General features: G+C 37.8%; 1 protein-coding gene across 20 annotated transcripts in view; it reads left to right on the forward strand.

The window, feature by feature from the left end:
• Positions 1-25,361, forward strand: part of CLASP2 (cytoplasmic linker associated protein 2) — a 136,652-nt gene that overhangs the window by 64,469 nt on the left and 46,822 nt on the right. For 12 of the 20 annotated variants that reach the window (XM_044455203.1, XM_044455211.1, XM_044455267.1 and 9 more), the window contains exons 10-20: positions 3,976-4,068; positions 4,179-4,324; positions 5,572-5,707; positions 6,231-6,301; positions 7,781-7,840; positions 14,370-14,447; positions 14,676-14,843; positions 15,671-15,726; positions 15,913-16,083; positions 19,385-19,408; positions 23,146-23,163. In XM_044455203.1, coding sequence (XP_044311138.1) covers positions 3,976-4,068; positions 4,179-4,324; positions 5,572-5,707; positions 6,231-6,301; positions 7,781-7,840; positions 14,370-14,447; positions 14,676-14,843; positions 15,671-15,726; positions 15,913-16,083; positions 19,385-19,408; positions 23,146-23,163 — 1,021 coding nt within the window. The remainder of the gene's footprint in view (positions 1-3,975; positions 4,069-4,178; positions 4,325-5,571; positions 5,708-6,230; positions 6,302-7,780; positions 7,841-14,369; positions 14,448-14,675; positions 14,844-15,670; positions 15,727-15,912; positions 16,084-19,384; positions 19,409-23,145; positions 23,164-25,361) is intronic. The other 8 variants (XM_044455237.1, XM_044455285.1, XM_044455338.1 and 5 more) reach the window with 2 other exon arrangements.

The raw sequence follows: 25,361 nt of genomic DNA on the forward strand, positions 1-25,361 counted from the left end.
ATTTATTTATTAAAACACTGATTCATCTAAAACAGAAGTGAAATTTTCTGAAAATCTCATAGCTGCCCCATAGAGTGGAAGAGAAAGACAAGAGGCTAGGCTTATTTTTATACCACTAAACTGGGGTCTCCAGTCTTTTGGAGCCTTTGGGTACATTAGGAATATTAAGAGTATATTCTGAACACTCTCAAAGTGTCAGCTGTGGGGTCTTGCTTAATTACATAATTACTGTTATGGTAGTATAGCCAGTAGCTAAATGGTGAAGTGTGACCTAAGAATCTATATGCAAGGCAGAAGTGGGATCTGTTCTCCAAAACATGAAGCTGCCGCATTTAACCCACAGTTATCTGCTCCAGCAAGAAAGCAAGCTGATAAACCTCAAAAACAAGTAACTTCACTAAGAAACTAAGCAAAGGACAGAAGTGAATCTAAGACTGAAATGCCAAATCATATACTTGTCCCTACAAAACAACAAAATGTACATTTCATACAAGAGAAGACTGGTGAGCCTTATAGAAAAACACAGGCAAAAGACTCAACCCAAAAACCTACACATCAAACTGCCTGCCTTTTTATTTTATTTTTTTAAAAAAACCTCTGGATCCTTAAAATGGTGTTGGAGATGGGCACTTCTCTTTCCTTCCCAGTTATAAATAAATACTAGCACATTTTTTTAAAAAAATCAGTAAGGGCAGAGAATCTAGCAAGTACCAAGAGAAGTAAGTGTGGAAATAGTGCCATGGGTACCATGTTATGGACCACACACTAAGCTACTGCTTAACTTTATTTCTAAACCAGCCCCATGTTAAACTAGAAGCAGGGGGTGTTTTTTTTGAGGGGGATTACTTGGGAAAAAACAGATAACTCCCACCAAATTAGAAGTTAAATTTATCTAGGTATAATATTAGAATTGACTCAAGATACATGTGTTGTGTGAACCTAATACCATGATTTGTTAACCACAAACAATCCATAGTTGATAACCATAAATCATGGGTTCCCTTTGTGGGTGGGTTGTGATTAACAAACCATGGTTTGTTAACACAGTTGGGGTAACAGAACATAACAACTTGTATGCAAACCTTTATTGTGGGCTGTTGTATTATATGAACCAAATTACAGTCAGATTGTAGATATTGGGTAAATGCAGGAGGAAGAAAAATAAGCACAAATTATGGTGGCACAGCTACACAACTTGCAGTCATGTTTCAGGATTCTCTTCTCAACAAGAAACAAAAGTTAACAGTGTGGGGTGGTGTTGTAGGGGGAATTGTAGAAAATTGCCCCACTTTCTACTAGGGAAGGAAATTATGCCACTAAAGGAAGGAGCAGTTCCTTTCACAAAAGTCATCTCAGGATCCAGTCTGTTGTCCTCCTGTATTAAAATCATTTTGCCAAAGTATTGCGTTATATATACTGATTAGCTATTAGACTGAGGGTAGCCTCAGACTTCCACAGCAGTCTTCCAGTATATATTCTTGTTTATTCATTAGAATATAATAGTAACCACATGTTAACCACATAAGAATTCATTTCAATTGCCCAACATTGCCTTTTTAATTTGTTTGGTGTTGATCATTCTAGTATGTCTTATATAATCTTTTCCTATCTGAATTTGATAAAAATCTTCTTAAAAGTTAACAAGGCTGTCCATAAAGCAAGTCATTATAGAAATCTCTTACTCCTAGCAATGTTGTTTTACTAAGCTGAAAGATATTTTCAAAAGAAATGCACAACAAATAATGTTTCTTAAATTGATGCTTATATTTTTCTAATTTACATTTATTCATTTATCTACCACATTTCTAGTTTCACTTGAACTTGAAGTTATAATTCAAGCTTATTTGAGCTTTCACACTGATGTTAAGATGCAGAGTTTTGAATTTTTTGTAACAGAAAGCCTCCATTAGAACATTGTTTACACTGTGGCTAGATTGAACTGGTCCAAAATAAGCCCAGTCCTTGGTTAAGTGGTCAAATTATAGTCAAAACAACTGCCTTCTAGAAGGCTCCAGTTAATGCCAGCCTTGCTGTCAAATAAAATGCTAGATACTATGGAAGTTCATCATTACAGTAAGTGCCTTCAGTGGTGGCCTTGACTCACAAGCACCTGTGGCCCAGCCATCTTTCAGAAGAAAACTTAAGAGTGAAGTGAAGAAAGCTTTGCTTTTGAAAACAAGAATGGGGTATCCTGTGCCTTTCCTTAATGTGCCTTACCTACTTTTAACAAATGTCCTCTCTGTAGCACTGTGCATGAGTATATACTTCTTTCAAGAACATGCCTATAAGGGATCTTTTGATGCCAAGCGTAGCGTGTCTCAACAGCTTTTCCCCAATGATGTATGTGCATGGAAAAGCAGTAGTTAGACTGAAAAATCAAGACATAAACATATTGTCTGTGGCTGGGAGAAAAGCTGCTATTTGTTTGACCACTGTGATGTCAAGATACCTTGCACACTTCAGTAGCATAGGGTCAGATCAACAAGACCTCTGCCACCTTTTTTACTCCAAACGTGAAACTGGGAAAGGGAGGAGGGGACCCTATATGAGATCATAGCCATGCCTGATCTCATATCAAAGCACAGTGTAAGTTACTAAGGGGAAGGATAGGGTCTTGGCAACCATAGATTTTGGCATGACTATGAAATCTAGCCAAAAATTATGGATCCCTATTGACTGTGGACGTATAAGTTCAGCAATGGCCAACCATATGTCTACCATCGTTTGAAGGCTACCATATGTAGCCGTCATACCATACATGAGAAGTACTGTATTTGTGTTTTTACAATGTTATAAAATGTAAAATTTCACCATCACATGCCTTGATGGTGAAGAGATATTACATAGATTCTAAAATAAAACTATAATCTTTGCCCAAAGTCAAGAGATTGTCAATCTCAGAATTCATGTGACTGCACAAGTGAGACATCTTTATATGCACAATTATGGAAACTTCAGGCAGGAAATAGTAATATGAGTGAAACCAAATTAGAGCATTTCCCTCAATACAGTTTAGAATTACTTTTACTTGAATATGCCTTCTTGTGAGAATACACATTCTTATGCAGCATTCACAGAACTTTTCAAACAATGTTTTCCGTAGTGACTGTCAATTAATTCGGTGTTTAATGACTTTTATTCCTGTGTGAGTAGGATAACAAGTCTTGTGATATTGTATTGCCCTCTATTGGCTGTCTGTAACATAAACAAGGTTGTCTTTATAGCATTATTTACATGTATCTTTCTGCATTTATTCTGCCCTGTCGTTTTTCATCCCAGGATACATTTTTGTGCTCCATATTTTGATATGCTTCCTCTAGTCCTCCTTCAATTTCTTGTTTGGGTTTTTTTTCAGTAACACTGAAGAAGTACAGTTGTATCAATATGCTATGGAGTATCAGTTCAAGAACCACAAAAGAAGAACACATTTATGAAATGCAGGCCTATCTTAACATATGTATTAGTTCCATTTCCCAGTCCCCATTTCAAGATGTTGGATTTAATATATATTTTCCTAAAATGTTTAGTTTGGACTCCACCTATTTTATGGTGTTCTCCGAGATTAACATACCCTGCTTGCATTATGCTTGCCATAATGTCCTGAATTATGGTTGTTGAAACTACTCTCATTCAAGAAATATAGGCATGTCTGATATGAATGCCAGGGGGCATTTGGGATGTTTCCTCTCAAAACTGACTCTTATTAATTATAGGAGATTGAGATTTTCAGGGGCAGCCAAGAAATGTCTCCAGAATATTAAGATATTTCTATAACAAACAGAACAATTAAATTTAATTTAAAAGTTGGGACTCCTATAGGAATATTTCTCAGATCAGATGGTCAAGTGGAGCCAGTGGAGAAAGAACACCCACTCCAAAGCTGTCACTCCAGTTGCTTGGCTTGATTGCTTAACTTAGATTGAACTATTCACTCTATAAGACTCAGCCTTAAATTTCGCCAACTTTATTTTTCAGATCTACTCCAGTCGTGAACTTGAAGAAACACTCAATAAAATCAGGGAAATCTTGTCAGATGATAAACATGATTGGGATCAAAGAGTTAATGCGGTATATATTTTGAAAGTAGCATTTGTCACATTACTCATAATTTATGTCCAAAAGCTCTGTTTGTCATTAGAAATACTAATAATCCATTTCTTTACTTGTTTTCCCTGTAGCTCAAGAAGGTCCGGTCATTACTTGTTGCTGGAGCTGCACAATACGATGGATTTTTCCAGCATTTGCGGCTGTTGGATGGAGCATTTAAATTGTCAGCTAAAGACCTCAGATCACAAGTGGTTAGAGAAGCATGCATTACAGTAGCGTAAGTACATGCTAAGCAAACTGAAACTAATGTGCCCTGACGTGAGTACATTTGTTTAATATTGATGCCACACTGGAGTATACCAGAAATGTTCTGTATGTCTGTACAGTTAATAAGAAGACTGGTACAACATGAATGAGCAAAGTAGAATAAACCTACAGGACACGTTATACTTCTGTGATGTCCTTTGGTAGTGTGGCAGTTATTCTTTTGCAGATCATTAGTTTCCTGCTATTACAAATGACCAACTAAAGTGTCAACAATAATGTTAATTATAGGTATTCAGACTCCTACAGGAAGTCATTGATTTTACATAATATTATTTATGAGATTGTTCAAAGTGAATTACACGGGTAGACCAAGCAGTGATAATAACCACAATCATAAGTCCTTCACTATTTCTTAGTGTAAAGGTTCAAAATCATGAGCTGATATTCTTGCACTCTCTACAGGTTTTGAAATAATCAGACTTGATATGCTGATTTGCAGAATTGAAAAACATATTCCCATTCCTCTTTCAATTTTATGTTTGCAACTGCTGTGGCAAAAGCAGTATATCAGAAAAGCTGATCCATCAACATTTTCTAAAAATATTGCAGGTACCAGTGTTGTGAAATAGACCAAGCCACATCCAAGAGCCTGTCCCATATTATTATCTGCTGCTCTTGGTGGTTGTAAGCATACACTATATGGTAGAGGAGCATGATCAGAGTGGATGCTAACCGCCATGATTGGCAACAGAGATGTGGACATAGAGATTGTTTCTGTGACTTCCTACACACTATTAGGGTCAGATGCCTAAGATGTTGCATGAGATCTGTGAGCATTGAGAACACCTTTCATTATCTAAAGCAGTGAAGTTACTGTTTCACCAATTTGAATAACAGATCAAATTAGAAATAAGTGGTTTTACTTTTAAATGGGAGTTTGAGGTTCAGATTCTGTGGTCTTCTTTGGACTTGGAAGGCTTTTCTGGGAGCAAACAGGAAGACCATCATTTGCACAATGTGCTTGTGAACTCCCAGCCACATTTGGCTTATTCACATTGGAAATAGAGTGCTAGAAAAAAAAATGGAAGTTGGTGTGATCCAACAATTCATATAAGATTATGTCAAATGCTGGGTTATAGAAAATACATATAAAGTACTTGTAATATGCACTGTTGGAAAACATTTCTCTTTACATGATCAGAGTTGCCATCTTGTGATGCCTGATTCATTTTGATAACTAACTTTATTTCTTTACAGCCATCTTTCAACAGTTCTAGGAAATAAGTTTGATCACGGCGCAGAAGCCATTGTGCCTATCCTGTTTAATCTGGTCCCTAATAGCGCCAAAGTTATGGCTACTTCTGGGTGTGCAGCCATTAGATTTATTATTCGAGTAAGTAGATTTCAGAGTTATTGTACAGATCCACATCTATATTATGCATGTTAATATATAGCCACAGCCATGCTAAGCTATATTTTTGTGTATGAACTAAGCACTATTTTGTTTTATATTTTAAGTATGTATGGCAGTAGGAATGCTTTCATTACTCTGAAAAATGCAAATGACAAACTACTGTAAAACATGGAAGGCCTAACAATAACTTGTATGTAAGCACAAAATGCTTCAGTGCAACTGGATTTGAAAAATGTGTTACCTTATTTCTCGTTTATCCTATCTTTCCTAGGACTGGAAACAGTAAATCTAAAAATAAAATGTGTGTGTGTGTGTGTGTGTGTGTGTGTGTGAGAGAGAGAGAGAGAGAGAGAGAGAGAGAGAGAGAGAGAGAGAGAGAGAGAGAAAGGTTATAAAAATGCTAAATGTTAGAACAATTGTAATTATTATACATCTACATACTACCACATTTTATGAGTGGCTTCTGGTAGATTTTATAAAACACTTTTTTTTGTCTTTTCAGCATACCCATGTTCCCAGACTCATACCTTTAATAACCAGCAACTGTACCTCAAAATCTGTTGCAGTCAGAAGGTAAGTATTTTATGAGCCTTGGACTTTTAGTGCTACACACTGTGTAGCTGGGTAAGTGGGTTGTGGTGAAATGTGAACTCTTCCACTATGAGGACCTCACTTCCTGATAAAGGGCTTGTTTTGATTTTATGAGGGTGGGAGACTGAAGCGCCTCATTGACTTGGAATGGGTCTGCGGATCTGGCTAGGTCAGGTCGGGCGTGGGGCTGTGCGCAGGGTTGCACGGCATTCTTTCCTGTTGTGAAACAGTGGCATGGAAATAGCATTTTCATGCATAAATGAGGCAACAATTTCTCCCCTTTTGCTCTACCTAGGATTTATTTAAGAGGTTTGACATCTAGGAGTTCTCTGTCCATCTTCTGTGAACTGTATCTTTGCCACGTGTAGATTTGATAGCTGGAAGCATCAAATGATAAGATGAAATTTTTCATCTTTCCCACTGAGTGGGGGTTTTTTTTGTTTTTGTTTTGCATTTTTGTTACCTTGTTGTCATAACTAGCATTATGTTTTGGTTAGGGAAGTAATCACTGAGGTTTGGGCACTGTAAAATAACCCGTAAAAGACCCAAGGGCTGTAGTCACCCAAAAACATCCTCCAACTGCCACACCCCCAGGGAGTTGGGCAGTACATAGACATGCACCTCCACTGATTCTCTGTCAGTTACCATTTGCCACTCCCAGGTTTTCTAGCAGTTGACCTGGCATGGTACATGTTGCCTTGCAGTAATTAAACTGACAGATAAGGGGCTACACCGTTGCCTTCATACATCAAACCTTATTTATGATTCAAAAAACTGAAGCCTCCTACTCCACCCAGCTCAGTGATAGCTCTCTTTCCCCACATGTCCATTCGCATTGCAGTCTATGCATTTTAGAACTAGACACAGCAGGTGCCCCCAACAATTTGATCTTAATGGCACTTATAATTAGGTGTTAATATATTGACCAGAGATATGCCCAGCCAGTTGGCAATAATTATAATAATCCTGTTATCTCAACTTTCTTATTTCTACTTTTCATTTCTTATTTCTACTTATTTCTTTCATTTACATGCATATCCCAATATATTAATTAGAAACATAGGCTTGAATCCCTATTTAGTCAGAGGAGATTCACTGAAATTAATAGGGTTTAAAGGTAGTACCTGCTTGAGTAATTTCTGAAAATTGATTTCATTGGGTCTGCCCTAAGTGTAACTGAATACCTGACTCATAATAAATATGCATTTTAAAATGATTAGCTTGGTTCCAAAAAACTGCATAAATAGTGCCATATGTTGAAGAATTCTATAAGTTTGTATTTTTCAAACAGCCCCTCCATACCAGTTATGGCAAGCTGCCTTTGAAAGTAAGGTGGGGTGGGTAAGCAATTTGTGACATGGCATAGGTGAGTATTCAAAGGAAAATGTCTGTGATGTGCTTGAAGTACCTCTTTGGAACTTATGCAGGTGTAAAGTTGATGTCAGTACTTGTCTATTCCAGGCGCTCTTTTGAATTTCTAGACCTGTTGTTGCAAGAGTGGCAAACTCATTCATTGGAAAGGTATGATTTACATCTATATTTACAGTACAGAGCAACAATTCATTAATAATGATAGGGGGTTTACTTTAATTCAACAAATAATATTGTATTTTTTTAAATACTTGGAGCTTACTTTAGCCCCACTTGTAGGCCTAACTATGGTAAAGCTAGTAGTTATTTTAAGTCTATTTATTGATTGATTGATTGATTGATTGATTGATTGAAACTGTACAGCAGCAAATGCATTCAGGGCTTATGGTTACCCTTTAGAGTTGACCCTTCCTTATTGTCTTGATGACTCATTGATCTGAACTGGAAGCCTTCCAGACAAGAAGGATGAGTTGCAATCTTCCCCATAATGGAGAATTTGTGGTGTCAGAAATACTTCATCTTCCCCTTGGAATATGGGAGGGATTGTGTCTGAGGTTGGAATTCTGGTAGTAAATTTTGATCTTGACTATTAACATTTGTTTATTTAGGATGAAAGGAAGTCCTCTGGGGATAAAAGGAATTAAAAGTATATATAAGTTGCTTTCATTTGTCACTCCTTTGGGAGACTGACATTGATCTATTTGTTCTCTTTTAGTATGTCCTTAAATGCATCATCTCCGCAGAAGTTGGCTTACTTTAAAGGAAATTATCCCTGGTTTGATATGTAGGAATATATCTAGTGCTTAGGACAAATATTAACAACAAATTGGAGGTCAGAGTTGGAAGAAAGGCCAGTTCTTATTGCTAAGAACTGAATGCTGCCCAATACAGTATCTATATTAGAAGCTCTCAAATTTTAGCAGACCCCTGCATGTTTTGGTTGAATGAACTGGGAACACTAAGGAAGCTACAGAACTGAAACCGCTTTTTGCTGCAGTGCATATTTCTCTGTGTTTTACTGCTGTGCAAAGTAACTGTGTGCTCAAGGTTTTGCTGGGCTGGGGAAGACTGATGCCTCTGGCTTTGCTCCTTTTTATGTGGGCTTTTTCTGGGAGTGCTTCTTTTTTGTTACCAGAAGCAACGCTTCTTGTTGAAAGAAAGAAGCGGCAAAAGTAGAATTGTATAAAGAAAAAGAAAAGAAAAATATGCTCAGAAAGAGACAATGAAGTAAGTGATGAGGACAGGGAAAATAAAATTTCAGGGGGAAAAAAGATCTGTGTCTGGCTCCTGAGTAAAACAGGGAAGGAACTGAGTAAGGGCTTACTGCAGGAAGCACAGAAAAGCTAGTCACATATTGTCCTGTCTTTTGAATAAGGAGTATGAGATAAAGTCAGCTCTGGATACTTGCCACACCAGTGGACAATGTCATTGTTTGTTGTTAATGTCACTGTAAGGTTATCTTTCTAAGTGGGCAATTTTATAACAGCAGTACAGGTATGATGAGTAAGAGCCATATTTAAATGCAATCCACTGACGTTTTACATAGAGACAAATAATGCCAGATTATTAATGAGAATCCTGATGATTGATTAAAGAAGTAGCTAGAAATGCTTTCACTCCCTTAGCAGAAAGTACAGCAATCTGAACTTAATCTGTACAGCTAACATTAGTTAGTACCACAATGTAATTACATTAAGTATTTGAAGAATCCTAAAGCCAGCCAGAGCCTGGCTGAGAAACAGCATGGTATACAGAAGTGCTGCTGTGCTGATGGGATGGCAGTTTTTGCTTCAGAGGCATAGATATATCAGCATGTTCCCAGCAGGAGTAAAGCCCAAAAAAAGAGGATTCTCTGGGTGTCTCAGAGATGGCATTTGATCTAAGACACCTTCGTTCCCTCGACTCAGCCAAGGATCAGGCCCACAGGCTCACTATTTTCTTTTCCACTTATGTCAATAGGAAATAAAAACATGGAGGTGTAGGGAGGTAGTAGACACCAACCCTCTCTTCCACCCTGGTTGCAGCCTGCCAGGCTCAGCACACATTGGTTCCTCTGCCAAAGGATCTCCTATCACCACTTTAGATTTGCTCTGTCGTGCATAAAATGAATACTTCTGTTAAGAAAGCAGATTATAAATCAAAAGCACAAAAGACTGGATCACAACCTCTACATGCCTGCCTTTGAAGAGACCCCTATACAGTCTATAACCAAGAATAAATCTCTGTATAATTCAGTAGAATTGCAACCCTTCTTCCAAATTAAAAATAATTCACTCAGAGTTAGTTTTACAAATGCTATTTGACTTGAAGTGAAGGGCAAATTTTCAATAGTTGACTCTCATAAAAAATAAAAATGGGATATGTTTATATACTGAGACAATAGTTTTTATCTTGGTTCTAAATCACCATAATGTTTTTTAAGGGTTCATACCAGTCATCAAGACTACAAAAGCTTCAGCTTTTGGGCAGTATAGAAATAAAATGAACTTTGGTTTGTTCCCCACTGGAAAACCAGACACATTTCTCAATCCCAAACTCTTCTATTGAGCTGCTAAAATTGATAGTGTAATTTATTGCAATAGTATGACTTTATTATAAGTGATATCAGTGATTTCTGTCATGGACTATCTATGCATTTTCCACAAGAACAGGCCTATGCAAAGGTTTCAGAAATCTTGGGTATTCGTCTTTGTTTCTTTCCATTCTAAACTGTATCAAACAAAACCTGGATGTGCACGGAATTTTCTGTTCAGTGCACCACTACTTTCAGACAATCGTTGAACTTTTTCATCTTGTTTCATCTCACCACTGTGGAGAGGAAAAAATATTTACTTGAATCATAACTTGGTTGATCAAGGCTTCTTTTGCCCTATCATCATTGTTTCATCACATTTAGATATCCAGCTTTTTTTCCTCTTGTGCAGCTTAGATGGTTTCATTTTATCCTTATAACAGCAGTCCTGTGGAGTAAGTCAGACTGAAGGTGAGTGACTGGCCCAAAGTCACCCAGTGAACTTCATGTTTGTGTGAGGGCTAGAATCTGGATCTCCCAGCTCCCCGGTTAAGCGCTATAACCAACTCCCTTTCTTCTTCGGCAAGGAACCCAAAGCAGTTTAGCATGTGAAACATGGCACACTCCTGTCTCAACATCATGGCATGTTCCACTAGGACTACAGCTCCCCCACCCCCAACCCTGTGAGCAAACACCATAATCTGAAAGATCTGCTGGGTTGCCATATGATCTTGGCAAATATATTCATAAGACATTGTAAGCTAGATATCTAAGCTAAGGCAGCTTTTGTGAGGGAAGTCTTGAAAAATATAGGTCCTGTTTTCATGTAGCAGGCACTAGTGACTTAACTCACAGATTGCTAATATCCAGTTGAAGTGAGCAAGAACACTGCCTGCAGTGCCCTTGTTGTTTTCAGCTTCACTTTACAACATACAGCCATCCCATACATAGGTCATTAGTTTAAGTCTTGGCACTCTGGATTGTTTAGGGGCTAAACAGTCCTAAAATAACCTAACAACAAACTGTAGAATAACTCTGACTTAACTAACCACTAAATCAGGCCTGGTTATGACACAGAGATTGCTTTGATGATTATTGTGAATGGAAACTAGACTGTGAAGCATTGTTCAAGAGTAGCTTGAGTCCTTTTGATGGGTAATTTCAGAAAGTGGTGCCTCTTCATTGCCACAGTCATTGACCTGCTGTGTCTTTCAGTGTTTCATTTTATTCCCAAACTAATTTACATATGAATGGCAACACTGGGAAAGAATTCTTGAGTTTGGAGGTTTGAGGCTACCTATATGAAATTGTTCAGAAATATCAACTGGTTCAGAACATTGCTACCAGGGCCAGTTACAGTGCGCATGTGACTTCCTTCCTCGAATAGCTTCATTAGGTGCTAGTTTGTTCCTTGGTAAAATTCCAAGTGCAGGTTATAGCCAGTAAAACTTGGAATTAGGTTATCTAATAGCATCAGTTTTCAAAAAGGGTAGTAGAAGGGACATGGGGAATTACAGGCGAGTTAGCCTTACTTCCATTGTAGGAAAAACAATGGAAAGGCCCATAACAGAGAGAAATCTAGTGATGCTAGATAGAGAAAGGAGGCTGGCAGCCACACAACACGGCTTCCACAAAAACAGGTCCTGCCAGACAAACCTTGTGGAATTCTACGACAAGGTTTCGAGATGGCTTGATGGAGGGGATGCAGTGGATGTGGTTTACCTGGATTTCAGCAAGGCCTTTGACAAGTGTCCCATGATTTGGTGGAGAAACTGAGGAGTTTTGGGATACACCAGAGCACTGTCTGATGGATTAGGGTATGGTTGACTGACCGAAAGCAGAGGGTCACCATTAGTGGGGAATCATCAGGATGGCGGCCTGTGACAAGCATAGTTCCCCAGGGCTCTGTCCTGGGGCCGATTCTGTTTAATCTTTTCATAAATGACATGGAAGAAGGGGTGAACAGTCTGCTGATCAGATTTGCAGACAATACTAAAACTGGAGCAGTGGCCACAGCTGAGGAGCAGGTACTCCAGATCCAAACAGATCTGGACAGATTATGGAAGTGGGCAGGAGACAACAGGATGGTGTTCAATGTGGATAAATGCGAGGTCTTGCACTTGCGCCATAGGAATAGGTGTCATCAGGTTAGGGGACAAGTGGCTGGAGAGCAGCACTTGTGAAAGGGATCTTGGGGTGCTGGTTGACTGCAGGCTAAACATGAGTTAGCAGTGTGATGCGGTGGTCAAGAGGGTGAACGCCACCCTTGGTTACATAGCCAGAAGTGTGGCTTCTAGATCAAGAGAGGTATTATTGCCACTCTATATGACTCTGGTGCACCCGCAACTGGAGTATTGTCCTCAGTTTTGGGCCCCTCATTACAGGAAGGATATAGCCAGGTTAGAGTGCAGCATAGGGCCACAAGGTTAGCGGCCGGTTTGCAGGGGATGCCATATGAGGCGAGACTGAGGGAACTGGGTCTCTTTAGCCTGGAGAAGAGGAGGCTCAGAGGGGATATGTTGGCAACATACAGGTATGTGAGGGGATGTCACACAGAGGTGGGTAGAGACCTGTTCTCCCCTGGAGAGGAAGGCAGGACATCCAACACAGCAAAGCTTAGGGAACCCAAGGTTCCATTTAGATGCCAGTTAGCACTTCCTGACAGTTAGGACTCCGAGGGTATAGAATGGACTTCCACAGGACATGGTTGAGGCCCCATCGGTGAGGGTGTTCAAAGATAGGTTGGACATGCACATGCTGGGCATGTCATGAGTGGAGCTGGCTGGAGCCGGGGGTCAAACTAGATGGCCCAGGAGGCCCCTTCTGACTCGCTCTGTTTCTATCTTCCCCTGTATGAGCGTGCCTGCATAGGTTTTAAGATGCTTGAGAGAGGTCCTTCTTTTGAGGCTGCCACTTGTAGAGGCCTGCTTGGTGATGAACCAAAGAGGTCTTTCTCAGTTGATGCTTCCAAGCTGTGGAACACTGTGCTGAGGGAGCCTGCTGTTCTCCTGCCAATAGTGCAGATGCTCTTTATAAACGAGGCAAAATACCATCATTGAATTGTGATTGTGGGTCCAAAAGACAAACTATCCAACATATGGTGACAGTGGGCCAAAATAGAGCTTACAAAGAAGAGTTAGTGGTTCCCTGGTTGTGACAAACAAAGCAAAAAATTATATCTGTAGTTCAGATATATGCTTATAATGTTTTGGATCTTATATTTTGTATGCGATATTGTTATGGCTGTGTTTTTTATTGAAGTATGATGTGAATGTGCCATACGATAAATAAATCCTGTCAATAAGAAGAAAAACTTTTAATTCAAGGATGTCTTTGGTGGGCCTGTTGGGTTGAATGCAGTTTTAGTCTGCTGTTGTTGTATCTTTAAATTTATACTTAGAACATATATTTTATTGATTTAATCAAGATGTATTTGTAAGCTGACTTGAGTGCCACTTTTCTTACATAGGAAATAAAAAACCCCAAATGTTTGGGTTCTGACATCACAGTAACAAGCTAGGAATGGAGCTCTCATAGGTTGGTAATTGAAAGTAACAAATGCACTAGTGGTCATTTATTCATTCCTTTTAATGGCTAAGACATGCAAACCAAATTATGGTCTCAGTCATAATACAGCCAGTCAGCTATTCTAGGATGGTATACTGCTTTTCCCATCACATTCTGGATGCCTGCCGCACCAACAAAGAAAAGAATGTTGGTACTTGTTGTGCACGTTTCTTTTGGTTGACATGCAGAAATATCTAGATTCTTCTCGATGCTTAGTAGCTGTTAGATCCACCTAAACCTTCTTCACATAGGACACACAGACATTCAGCACAATTGGTTTGGAAAGCAGCTCACACTTTTTAAAGAGCCTGTCCTCTTTCCTCCTTTATTTAACTTTTTCAGATAACTATGAAATTCATGTCTTCTACCATTAGCTTGTCCTCATTTGGAGCTGAGGAGGAGCTTACTTTAAAGGGCTAGTCTCATGTTTCCCTTCCTCTTGAGCAAGTAGGAGAAGATAAAGCCACACTGGATAGTTCTACACAACAACCAGAAGAAAATTCTACAACCTGTACCAATATTGCAGTCTGGAAGCCAAATTTATCATAAGATAATATGTATATTTTGTATGCACTGCTAGATTCGGTTCTTCTCTTACAGGCATGCAGCTGTCTTGGTTGAAACCATCAAAAAAGGCATTCATGATGCTGATGCTGAGGCAAGAGTAGAGGCAAGAAAGTAAGATTAAAAGATTATTTTGCTATTCTTGAAAGTGTTGATGCTTTTTAAGAGGAGAATAAAAATGTGTATCTTAATGGACCACAATACTTTTCCATTCTGATGTGATTGAGCCTCACAGATTGGGGATGGGTGATTAAACTAATCCTCCCCCCCCCCCCGCCCGTGTGTGTGTTTGTGTGTGATGGTCATGCTGCCCATAATAAATATTAAATGATTTGTTTGCAGGACTTACCTAGGTCTAAGAAATCATTTTCCAGGTGAAGCCGAGGCGCTGTATAATAATCTTGAGCCATCCTATCAAAGAAGTCTCCATACATACTTAAAGAATTCTGGTAGCATCGCATCACTTCCACAATCAGACAGGTCATCCTCCAGCTCTCAGGAAAGCCTCAAGTAAGGGTCATTTTAGAATCCAGATAAAGAAATCTGTATGCAGAGTCATATTTCCAACCATGTACCACTTGCTGAATCAGGAACCATGGTCATAAATCAGATGTAGTTCCTAAGTTTGTTTGGCCAGGCAATGAAAATAAGCTCATTTTTCTGCACTGCTAGTTGCATGCCCTAGAATTACCATAAATACCCTTGCCAGGTACAGTTCATCATGTTGTCAACATCCAGCAGATAGGTTTACAAACTATCCCAGAAGCCATGCCTTTTTCTAGTGTTCCAAAGTTTGTCAAGGGTAAATATGGTATAGTCATGTTGAGGAACTAGCATATGCAAGGCAGGAAGATAAGCTGCAGACAGCTTGTTATAAGCCATCCCGAGACACTAGTAGTGGATGGGGTAGAAAATCTTTTAATTAATTAATACATTTCCTTTTCCATTGAATTTCTGTTAACAGATTGCATACTTGAATACATGTTCTGGCACATCTACCCTTGTATAAATATAATTTATATGCAATTAACTCAGTTTTAATTTAAAGAGGTAGCCATTGTCTGCAGAACATTTACTGTATGTTCATTTTCAATCCAGTAGTAAGATAAATGTATGTAAGACTTGTTATGATCCAAAATATAAGCTTCTAATTTGCTTTAATAACATACTGAAGTAGGAATAAAATACACAAAACATTTGAGCTTTTTCAGTAGTTTAAGAATGTGGAATTGTTGCCATAGCAGCAAAAGAGAGGGGGTTAAGAGAATAACTCAGTATATCACAAAATGTATAATAGGTTGCCTTACTAAAATAACTGCTGTTGCCTTTGTTTTCAGTCGCCCGTTCTCTTCAAAATGGTCGACATCCAGTTCAGCAAGTATGGCTGGCAGAGGTAAATCTTTCCTTGTGGTATGCTAAACTGCCCAATATACTAGTCTAGACTTAGTCTGGAAATTCTTTCTTTCTCTTTTAAAGATCTTATCTGGATTTACTTTGAGTTCTTCACTTATAGGGGTAGTAGGAATTGAACCAAGAAAGGTAGTGTAATACATTTAAATTTAATCACCTTTACTTTCAGTTGCAGGGGGCACCAAGACTGCTCCTAGCCCAGGAACACTGCAGAGGTCTCGCAGTGACATTGATGTTAATGCTGCTGCTGGTGCAAAGGCACGACATGGTATTGGTCAACCAGCAGGAGCTGGCCGTTTAGCAGCAGCTGGTCTACCTCCAGGATCTTATGCTTCACTAGGTGAGGGGACCTTGTTTAATAATACTTAACCTACTACTTAAACTTCCTTTCAGCATCGGAATGCATGTACTTTTTCAGTACCTTTAGTGATATTACTAACCTTTAGTGATATTACTGATGTTGCCCAGTGGAACATTGTCGCATTTGGTTAAGCTTCCTTTTTGTATACTGCTTGATCCAATGTGCTTAGTAAAAAGTTTGGTGGAAAAGATCATTCTGACATGAAGTACATGTAAGCTTCTGTCCTAAGCATATTTACTATGCAGTAAATACACTCAGACTCGGCTGGGAATAAATTCAGAGTAAAAATGCTTACGATTGCACTGGTTTCCTACAACGGAGAGGTGGACTATAGCAACTGTCTCAGTAGTAGCGTGTTATCTGTTTCTCAGGATATGAAGAAATAGGTCTCTTTCAGAAACCATCTCTTTGCAAGCTTAGTGTTATACCTAATGTATGCTCAGAGGTTTCATATTAATATAGGGATATTTTTACTATGAACTGGTACGATTTGAGTATGATATTTTGTGGTGGTCTCAGCAGTCTTTTGTTATTCAAGATCTCACTCTAATGATTTGAACTTGTTAGTGGTCAGACGTTCCTATTTATGATGACAGTGATGCAATTTGTAAAAGGGATAAAAGCTTTCACTTATTTATGTGCTTCTCTTAGATGCAGTTAAGTCTTTGCATAAGAACTAGTTTCAGAGCTTCATCCCTTCTAGTCATAGTAATGGTTGTAGAAGGAAGAGTCATAGCAGATTAAGAACATCTGGGATTCTAATGTGTAAGAAACTGTTCAAAATCAGAATGATTATGCCTTGGTAACGAGAAGTGTTTTGTTGTTCTACTAAATAAATAAGGGAAATACTTTTCCATATCAGTTGGCTTCTTCCGTTGAAAACAAGCATTTCTCAGCATTGTGTTCGGAAAGCTATGGCAGCAAATACAGCAAAAAATTCAAAATTAGCAGTTCTATGCAAGAGAAAGGGAAAGAAAGAGATTTTATGTTCTGTTGATACTCCCATAATAGAGCTTTGTTAGTTGCTCCTGGGCAGGCACCTAAATAGCTTTCTTGGTAACGTTCCCTATGGTCATAGGAGTAACCACTGCTGTATTGGACAGAATGACCTTAATCGGACAATTATTATAGTCCAGTGTGGCTTATTAGCCACAGCAGTTTGCAGTGTCCAAGGACTCCAAGTTGTAAGTCTAAGTCCTGCAACTGTAGCCTCTCGCATTGTTTAAATTCATTAAGGGTGCCTTCTTGAGTGATTTTATTTATTTATTTATTTATTTATTTGGAACATTTATATGCCACCCCATTAGCAAAAGCCTTGGGGCGGCTTCCAAAACAAATAAACAACTATACAATTACATTAAAAATCAGGAGACATCCCAGCACAGGTATAAAATCAATAATTACATTTAACAATTAAAATAACGTTTAAATAAAAAGGTCTTGGCCTGGCGCCGAAAAACAAATAACGACAGCGCCAGGCAGACCTCTCTGGGGAGCGCATTTCATAGGTGGGGCACTACCACAGAGAAGGCCCTCCTCCGGGTACTCACCCTCCTAATATCTTTCACGGAGGGTTCCTGGAGAAGGGCCTCTACCACCGATCTCAAGGGGTGGGAGGGCAGATATGGACGCAAGTGCTCCTTTAGATAACCAGGACCCAAGCCATTAAGGGCTTTATAGGTGATAACCAACACCTTGAATTGGGCCCGGACTTCAGTGGGGAGCCAGTGAAGCTGACGGAGGACTGGGGTTATATGAGAACAACAACCTGGCAGCTTTGTTTTGCACCAATTGAAGTATCCGGACTGTCTTCAAGGGCAGCCCCACGTAGAGCGCGTTACAGAAGTCTAATTTACAAAGCACCAACAACAAACCATGGAGTGGGTTTTTTAAATGCTCCAACAAGCCACCCTTGCCAAGTTCAGACAGTACAAGCCATACCTGGTGAGGGTAATTAAGCAGATCAGCTAGCATATAAGTGTCATATGTAAGGATGTTAACAAGCCATTCTGAGCATACAAACCGGACCACTGTGTTGCTTTTCAGGAAATACCCATCCTTAACTTGGCTGCCAGAGTCCAAGTGCAACTCAAAGATAAAATCAACATGTACTCAAAGCCATTTTGTTTCTCAGTTCTATACCTCAAATCTGTACCCCAAATCACTATTTGTACTTGGCTGTGGCCGGTTTACTTTGAGTTTTTAGTTAAAACTAAAACAAACAGAAATCCTAAAATTGTGTAGGCCTGAACCTTGCCCACCACTGTTCATTTGTTAGTAGGAAGTGACAAATCCAGTGCTAATCTGCTTTGATGTGTTTTCTTAAGAATTATTACAAAAGAAAGAATTTTAAAGATTTCCTTGTTAATTGATTTAGGTTACTTCTGGTTCTTCACCTTTCTACAGTGGACAGTCTCTGCCCTGTGTACATTTCACTGTTGTCTTTCTTTGGGGGGCGGGGGTTGAAGTTGTTGATTGGATATGGTATGTTGCTTTTATGTGTATTCCACTCTCATGCTATTTCTACCCACTTTATATGGTCAGTTGCTTGACAACGAAAAACATGGAAGATATGAAATAGTATGCTTAGGGAATTTTCACCAAATTTTGTTTTAAAATTATAAATTTATTTTAATTGAGTTTAGTGGAATGTACTAGTCTCGTACTCTTGGTGATAGCCAAGAAATGATGTTATTTGGTCTTGTATTCTGGTGTAAGAAAGGAATTAGTGTTAATTTCTCTACCTGTAACTTAATCATTTTTTTTACTCTGGTGTCTTCTTTACTGTGATGGGACTTTCTTTAAAATATCATAAGTTTAAAAAAATGGTTTATTTTTTACTACTCATTAAATTCTAGCAGAGTCCACTTTAGTCTCATTGAAATATAAGGTACACTTGAGTCATAACTAACTTAAGTTCCATTGATATTATTGGGACTAAAGTATAAATACTTTGGGTCTGAATGAAATCCTGTAAATGTAGGTATAGATGTTTGGTACTAAGTGCAAATTATTTGCTTTCATGTGGTCTGTACTGTGACAGAGAACACTAATAAATTTCATATTCTAATAAAATTGGTGCTGGTGGTGTATTCTGAGCTTGCAACTTCTAATATGAGAATTGCTGAAGTTAGTGTATGCATGAATTCAATGTACAAGTGTCTGCAGAATACACATATTAATGTGGTTTTCTTAATGAATGTTTTGTGGCTCTCTTGTTGACACTGTTTGTCTAATGCACTAAGTTTTCCCTGTTTCCTTGCCTGCTCTTGCAACAAAGAGGATACTTCTGACAAGATAGATGGTAAGACCTTATTTTCTCTCTCATTTTTAAAACTACTAATCTTGTGATTTCTATTTACTTAACTTTTGTAATGTTCATACAGTATGTGTATCAGCTTGTGACTAATTATATACGTTTTTGCTAACCTTTGCATGTTAATAGGAAAGTCTGAAGCCTGACTGTTCACTTCTAACACAACATCTATCAAGATGCCTAGTCCTGTGAAGTTTTGAAGGACGGCATTGTATTACTTTAGCAACTGACAATCGAATGAACAATGAATTGTCATTTTCTAGACTGTTTCACTAGAGTAGCAGGGAAACCAAACTTAAGTTTGCAGTCTTTTGCCTTCTCTAACTGGCAGTCCTATTTACTTTGCATTTATAGGTAGCAGTTTTAGGGAGCAGCATCAGTTTGCATATGTTCACCTGTGAGTCGTCTTCAAGTTTGTTCTGTGTCAGAGGCCACTTTCTAGGGCAGGGATTTAGCAAGGGTCAACTTAAATGGCTCCTTAAATTTTCATATGGATCCTGAGAGTATTAACAAGTTGTCATGAGAGATTTAATTTCTTTCTTGGTTTATTGCATTCTCTTCTTTAAGTGTCTTTTGGAGTGAAATCATTAAGTTTTGTTAAGCAAACTTTTTAGCAATTTCAATATAGACTATTGAACATCTTCTAGAGAAACAACATTTGACCACTTTTCCATTTTATATTGCTTTTGTGTTTTTAAAAATGCAAGTCTGTACTAGTATATCACAGAATGCTCAGTGCAAGAATGAAGTGCATTCAAGCTTATAGGTGTTTATTTTTCAGTCTGGTATTCATAGTTATGCTTAAAACAAAATTTTGGTCAACTTATTAACAGATGCAAATTGCAATAAATTAAAAAAGAAATCATATATGCAGCCTACACAGATCTATTGTCCAAATGTCAAATATATTCTGATTTCTTTAAATTTAACGTATTGTGGGATACATACTATTTTCTCTACACTTTGTTTTTTCCCCAGTTTCTGCTGCCAAGGAGGGGGGTTAACTTTTCATGCATTTAAAATGTTTCCACAATTATATTTACATGGCTCTTTATTTTATCAGTTTGTATTGTGAATGCATTCAGTGGGATTGGTTACAGTTCATGTGCATGCTAGGCGTGATGACTTGTTACTGTTGTCTTGCCAAATTAAGATGATGAAACTGTTAAACTGTATGTACAAATATAAAATAACTAGCATAAAAACCAAGAGGCTTTCTACATGTAGCTCTCAGTTCTTGTAACTGCATCATACAATAGCTTGTAGTTGAAACCTAAAATATCTGGAGTGTAGATCCTAAACTTGCTATAATTACAGGGATGGTCTTAGAGACATTACCTTTGTCATTCTCAGTTTTTTTATTTTGTAATCTGGAAATAGAAATGGTTTGCAATCTTCCATGGCAATTGCAGTGTTTCTGTACACCCAGGTTTACACTACCTCTCTCATATAACAGTAATAGCAATAACAGCAGTATAACAGGATCCAAGATTCTAGTCTTTCAACCCCAGTTGTGTACTCTTGCTAGCACATTTTCCTTTTCTAATCTATTATTGTTCAACAGGAGATAACACTTCCCACTTTAATACAATCGCAATTGCCTCTTCCTGTAAAACATTTCATAAACCGAATTTGACACTTGTGAAAGTATGGTGTTAATTTCAAAGTCCACTGCCTGTCTCTGAGTTCAGTATTGTTATGCCTTACTGACAACTGTACTCCATTTACTATAGGCTATATTTGTTTATCTCGCAATAACGTGTCACCTGCTAATTTGAAAGCTAAAAGGAGGCCTTCTTCGCCCCTTCTCTGAATAAGGAACAATTGAAGGTCACAAGCTGAATTAAACTGTAAATACAGTTACCCATCTATTAATAACCGGCTAGGATATAGTTACCCAAACCCCTCTAGCTCTGAATGCCCCTGATTTAGCTAAATGCCTAACTGAATTCTCAATACCAGATGCATGTAACTGTCAGGCTGTCCAATGCATTTTTCCTTAGCATTCATGCCCATGCATCCACTTGTATATGTACCAGAAACAAGATACATCCATAATATCAATACATCAAAGTACATGTAAGAGAGAACATATAAAATGTGTGAAATAAAAGATGACCACCCATTTTCTATCATAAATAGCACCTTAAAAAGCATTATTAAGAAATACCTTGCAAAGGTCTGAGAATTTCTCATGTCTATATATAATAGCATAAAACATTATCAAATTTCTGAAAACATTGTGTAATATACTGTCTTTAATTTTAATTATAAATGTTATAATAAACCCAGTCAATGCCTAAGTAATTTACCTTAAGTGCCCTTGTTGGCCTTATTACTGTCATTGTAACAAATTCTGTAAAACAATTCTGTGATACACAAATGAATAGATGTATAGGATTTCCAGTACTGAGCTGCCAACATCTTGTCCACTTAATAAATTTCATTGTTTCCAAGTACATTCCAGGTACTAGTTTATTGAGATAATTTACCAGTACATTTATTCAATTCATAGGGATATTATAGCCATAATTGCTTTGTCAGTTTTTAGATTTTTGTCTGTATACATTCTTTTCATTTCATTCATTACAATTCTGTACTGCTTAGTAACCAAAGCTTTCTGGGCAGTTAAGATTGAAACAGGGAAGAAAAGCTATAGTATGTTCATAATTCATTTATCTCAAAGGTTATACTGAAATTTTATGTCCAAGGCATGCATATGTTTTCCTAAGAACATGGACCAGTTTCAAAGTGTGCTGTGGATTGAGTTGTCTGGATTTAGCTGATAGTATCTTTGCATTTCTGTATGATATCCCAAATCTGTGGTTAAAAAAGTTCTAGCAGTATTTATTGGTAGATGTATGTAACATTGCATTCCACACCTGAAAATAAAGGAAACAGCTACTGATTTTACAGAGTAATTTTAGTGAAAAGTACAATGGATGTGAATTCATTCTTGTATAATATGCTAAGATAGTGCAGAGAAGGCTGGAACTTGGGGCAAAAAACCTAGGACCCCATGACCACCAGAACCCCCATGGCTAGCTTGGGGGAGAATGAGGGACAGAACAGCAGCAAACCGGTCCAGCATCAGTACTTGCCCCATCATGGGCATGTCTAGATGCTACTCAGTGCAGCACCCGCTCTTATTTTTTAAAATATGCTGTATTTGGGTCTGGCTGGCTCAGCATGTGCAGAGTGACATACTGATTCTATTTATGCCTCTATACTATCCTTTTATACAACAAAATTGTGATTATACTCAAGTAGATGTTTATCAGGGCAGCAGAAGCAAACTCTTATTTTGTTGCTATAGTCATTCTGATGCCATGATATAAATGTTTTAAATTGTGACATTGCACATGTTATCTATTTTTTAAAAATCAGACTTGGTAGAACTTTATTTTTTTAATTTAATTTATTTTATTTTGGCACTTTAACATATCAGGATTGTAGAAGCAATTGTAAAACCTGGAATAGCAATAGAGGAGGAGAGCAGGGAAAAGAAATTAAAACTGTGTGGTTCAAAAGTAATACATGTGGCTGTCAAAAAGCATTACACACACAGTAGACATCAAGTCCAGGATCTAAAAGTACATGGCTACACTGCTTAATATAATTTCTTATTGTATGTACTTGGGAAGCCAAACAGTGATTGCTTTCCTGATACAGAAACTATATATTATGCTTGGAATGTCATTGTTTTAATATTTTTTCCTATTTAGGAACAACTTCTGAAGATGGTAAGAGAAAGAATCTTATGCTAAAAAGCAAACACTTCCATCTTAATACTTCCATTTTCATAAGCTATAGTCTTGTACGAAGTGTTCAGTCCATTATGTGACTTTCAGGATTAATTTATTATTTGGCTTACCTATTTTTTTCACTGCTGCAATATGTATTTATTTGCAAAATCTTTCATGCTGCAATATTGCTTTGCAAAAAGTCTTTGCTTTTTTCCAAGTAATCATGTGCAATAAAATATATTTATTCAAATTTTATTTTAGTTGCCTAAACTCGTTCACTTTACATTGTTTTTGTTAAATGTTTTCAGTAGAAATTTCCACATGCTAAACAGACATTGTCATATTTTTGGAAGCAGGTGCTACTGTTTACTGGGTGCTAGACATTCCTTTTTCCATTCAAAGATTGCGGTCTAGCACAGTTAGGCAACTGACCATTCAAATATTGGTCAAATGTTGTCAAATAAATGGTCTTGTGTGATTAGCCAAGCCGCTTCTAATGAGCTTTATGTGGTGGTGCGTTTCAACCTGTATCTACCTGCGACTTGATCAGCGTACTGCCCATTCTGCAGTGACATCTGCCACTTCCCTGCTTCTGATCTTCTTTGGAGATGCCTGTAGTTATAGCAGGTAGCACTGAGAAAGCTGTGCTGTGATGCTAGCTTTGCCTCTAAATGCAGCAGGCTAGAGGACAACATGTCCTCACACTTGGTTTTGCTAAAAAAAAGTAATGAAAGGACAATTTCCCATCTGTACCAGAGTTATAGCTGGTATATGAGGCTATAGTTCCCATAAGTCCTACCTGTTCTTGCCAATGGTTAAGGATAGTGGGAGCTGGAGGGGTTTAGGTTGCCTGCATTATCTGATCTACACAGTGCCATTCTTGGAATGTTTGATAATATTTGACCACTCTGTTGACCAGCATAGCAGCCCTGTAATTAACAATAATTAGAATACTTGCAGCTTCAGATAATAGAACAGTTTGCCTTGTTCTTTTCTTTTTATTGTAGAAGAAGCTGGATATTGTCTTTATGGTTTTTAAGCCTCATAACAAAATGGTGGCACTCTGTCTTCCTGCTCTTTGCAGGTCAAAATCTATGCATTTACAATCTCTTTTCATCCCAATAAGTAGCTGGAAAAATACTATCATTGCATATGTAAGATGGTGTTAGCTTTAACAAAACCTATTTCTGCATAATAAACTTACATTGATAACAGTACTAATAACTAAATAACTTTTTATTACTGGCTCTCATCTCATAGGCTCTCTGTGGACTTTCCTCTCTATTTGGCTGAATAATACCTCATGTAGGAAATCTAAGGAGTATGAGAATTGTATTTAACTAGATGGTGTAACAAACTGCTTTCCCTTAGGTCTATATTTTAATGTGCAATAAAATTTAAGAATAAAGTGTTAATCTTAAGTTCAGTATTATTTCTGAACCAGATATTTTTTAAAAAGATATGCAGGGAATCTTGAAGTTTGCGTGTGTTTCTGTCCCCTGTAGGAACACGTTTCACAATGTGAGATAACTCATGAACAAATGGATATAGAAAGTTCATTTGATGGCAAAATTTAGGGTTTTCTTAATGAAGTTACTGTTACTGCCTCTGTTGTCTAGTCAGTAGAATGGCACATGTGGAGCAGGAGAACCCAAATTCAGATCTCTGCTGTGCGTTAGAGTTCACTGGGTGCGCTTCAGCCAATCACCATTTCTTAGACCAATGTACATCAACAGATTATTGTGAAGAAGACATACAGGTTCCTTAGGAGAAAAAGTTGGAATAAAAATGAAGCAGATATTTAATAACATTAAATACAATGTGGACTAATTCAAACAATTGCTTACATTCCAATAATAGCCGTAGTTGACAGGTAAATCTAAATAAATCATTAAACTTGATAAAATTTTTGCTCGTGTACATAGTAATCTAAGGTCTTTGAAAACCCCATCTTCTCAGTTGCTTTCCACGAGGAGGGTTCCATCACTGAAAAGGCCTGTGCGCTCTCTCATTCATTCTCAGTTCTGAGCCTTGTCTTATTTAGTAAAAGCACTTAAAAGAGGGTATTGGGACAGTGAGCTTACTGTTCAGGTGGTTAAATATGGGAGAAGATGCCTCTTTTTTACTAACTGAAGTTTCTGAACAATTTGCAAAGGCAGTTGCAAAATTTTAACCATTTTGATAATATAAAGAGG

Source organism: Varanus komodoensis, unplaced genomic scaffold (genome assembly GCF_004798865.1).
Source record: "Varanus komodoensis strain SLA01 unplaced genomic scaffold, ASM479886v1 scaffold10, whole genome shotgun sequence".
NCBI classification, from domain to species: Eukaryota; Metazoa; Chordata; class Lepidosauria; order Squamata; family Varanidae; genus Varanus; species Varanus komodoensis.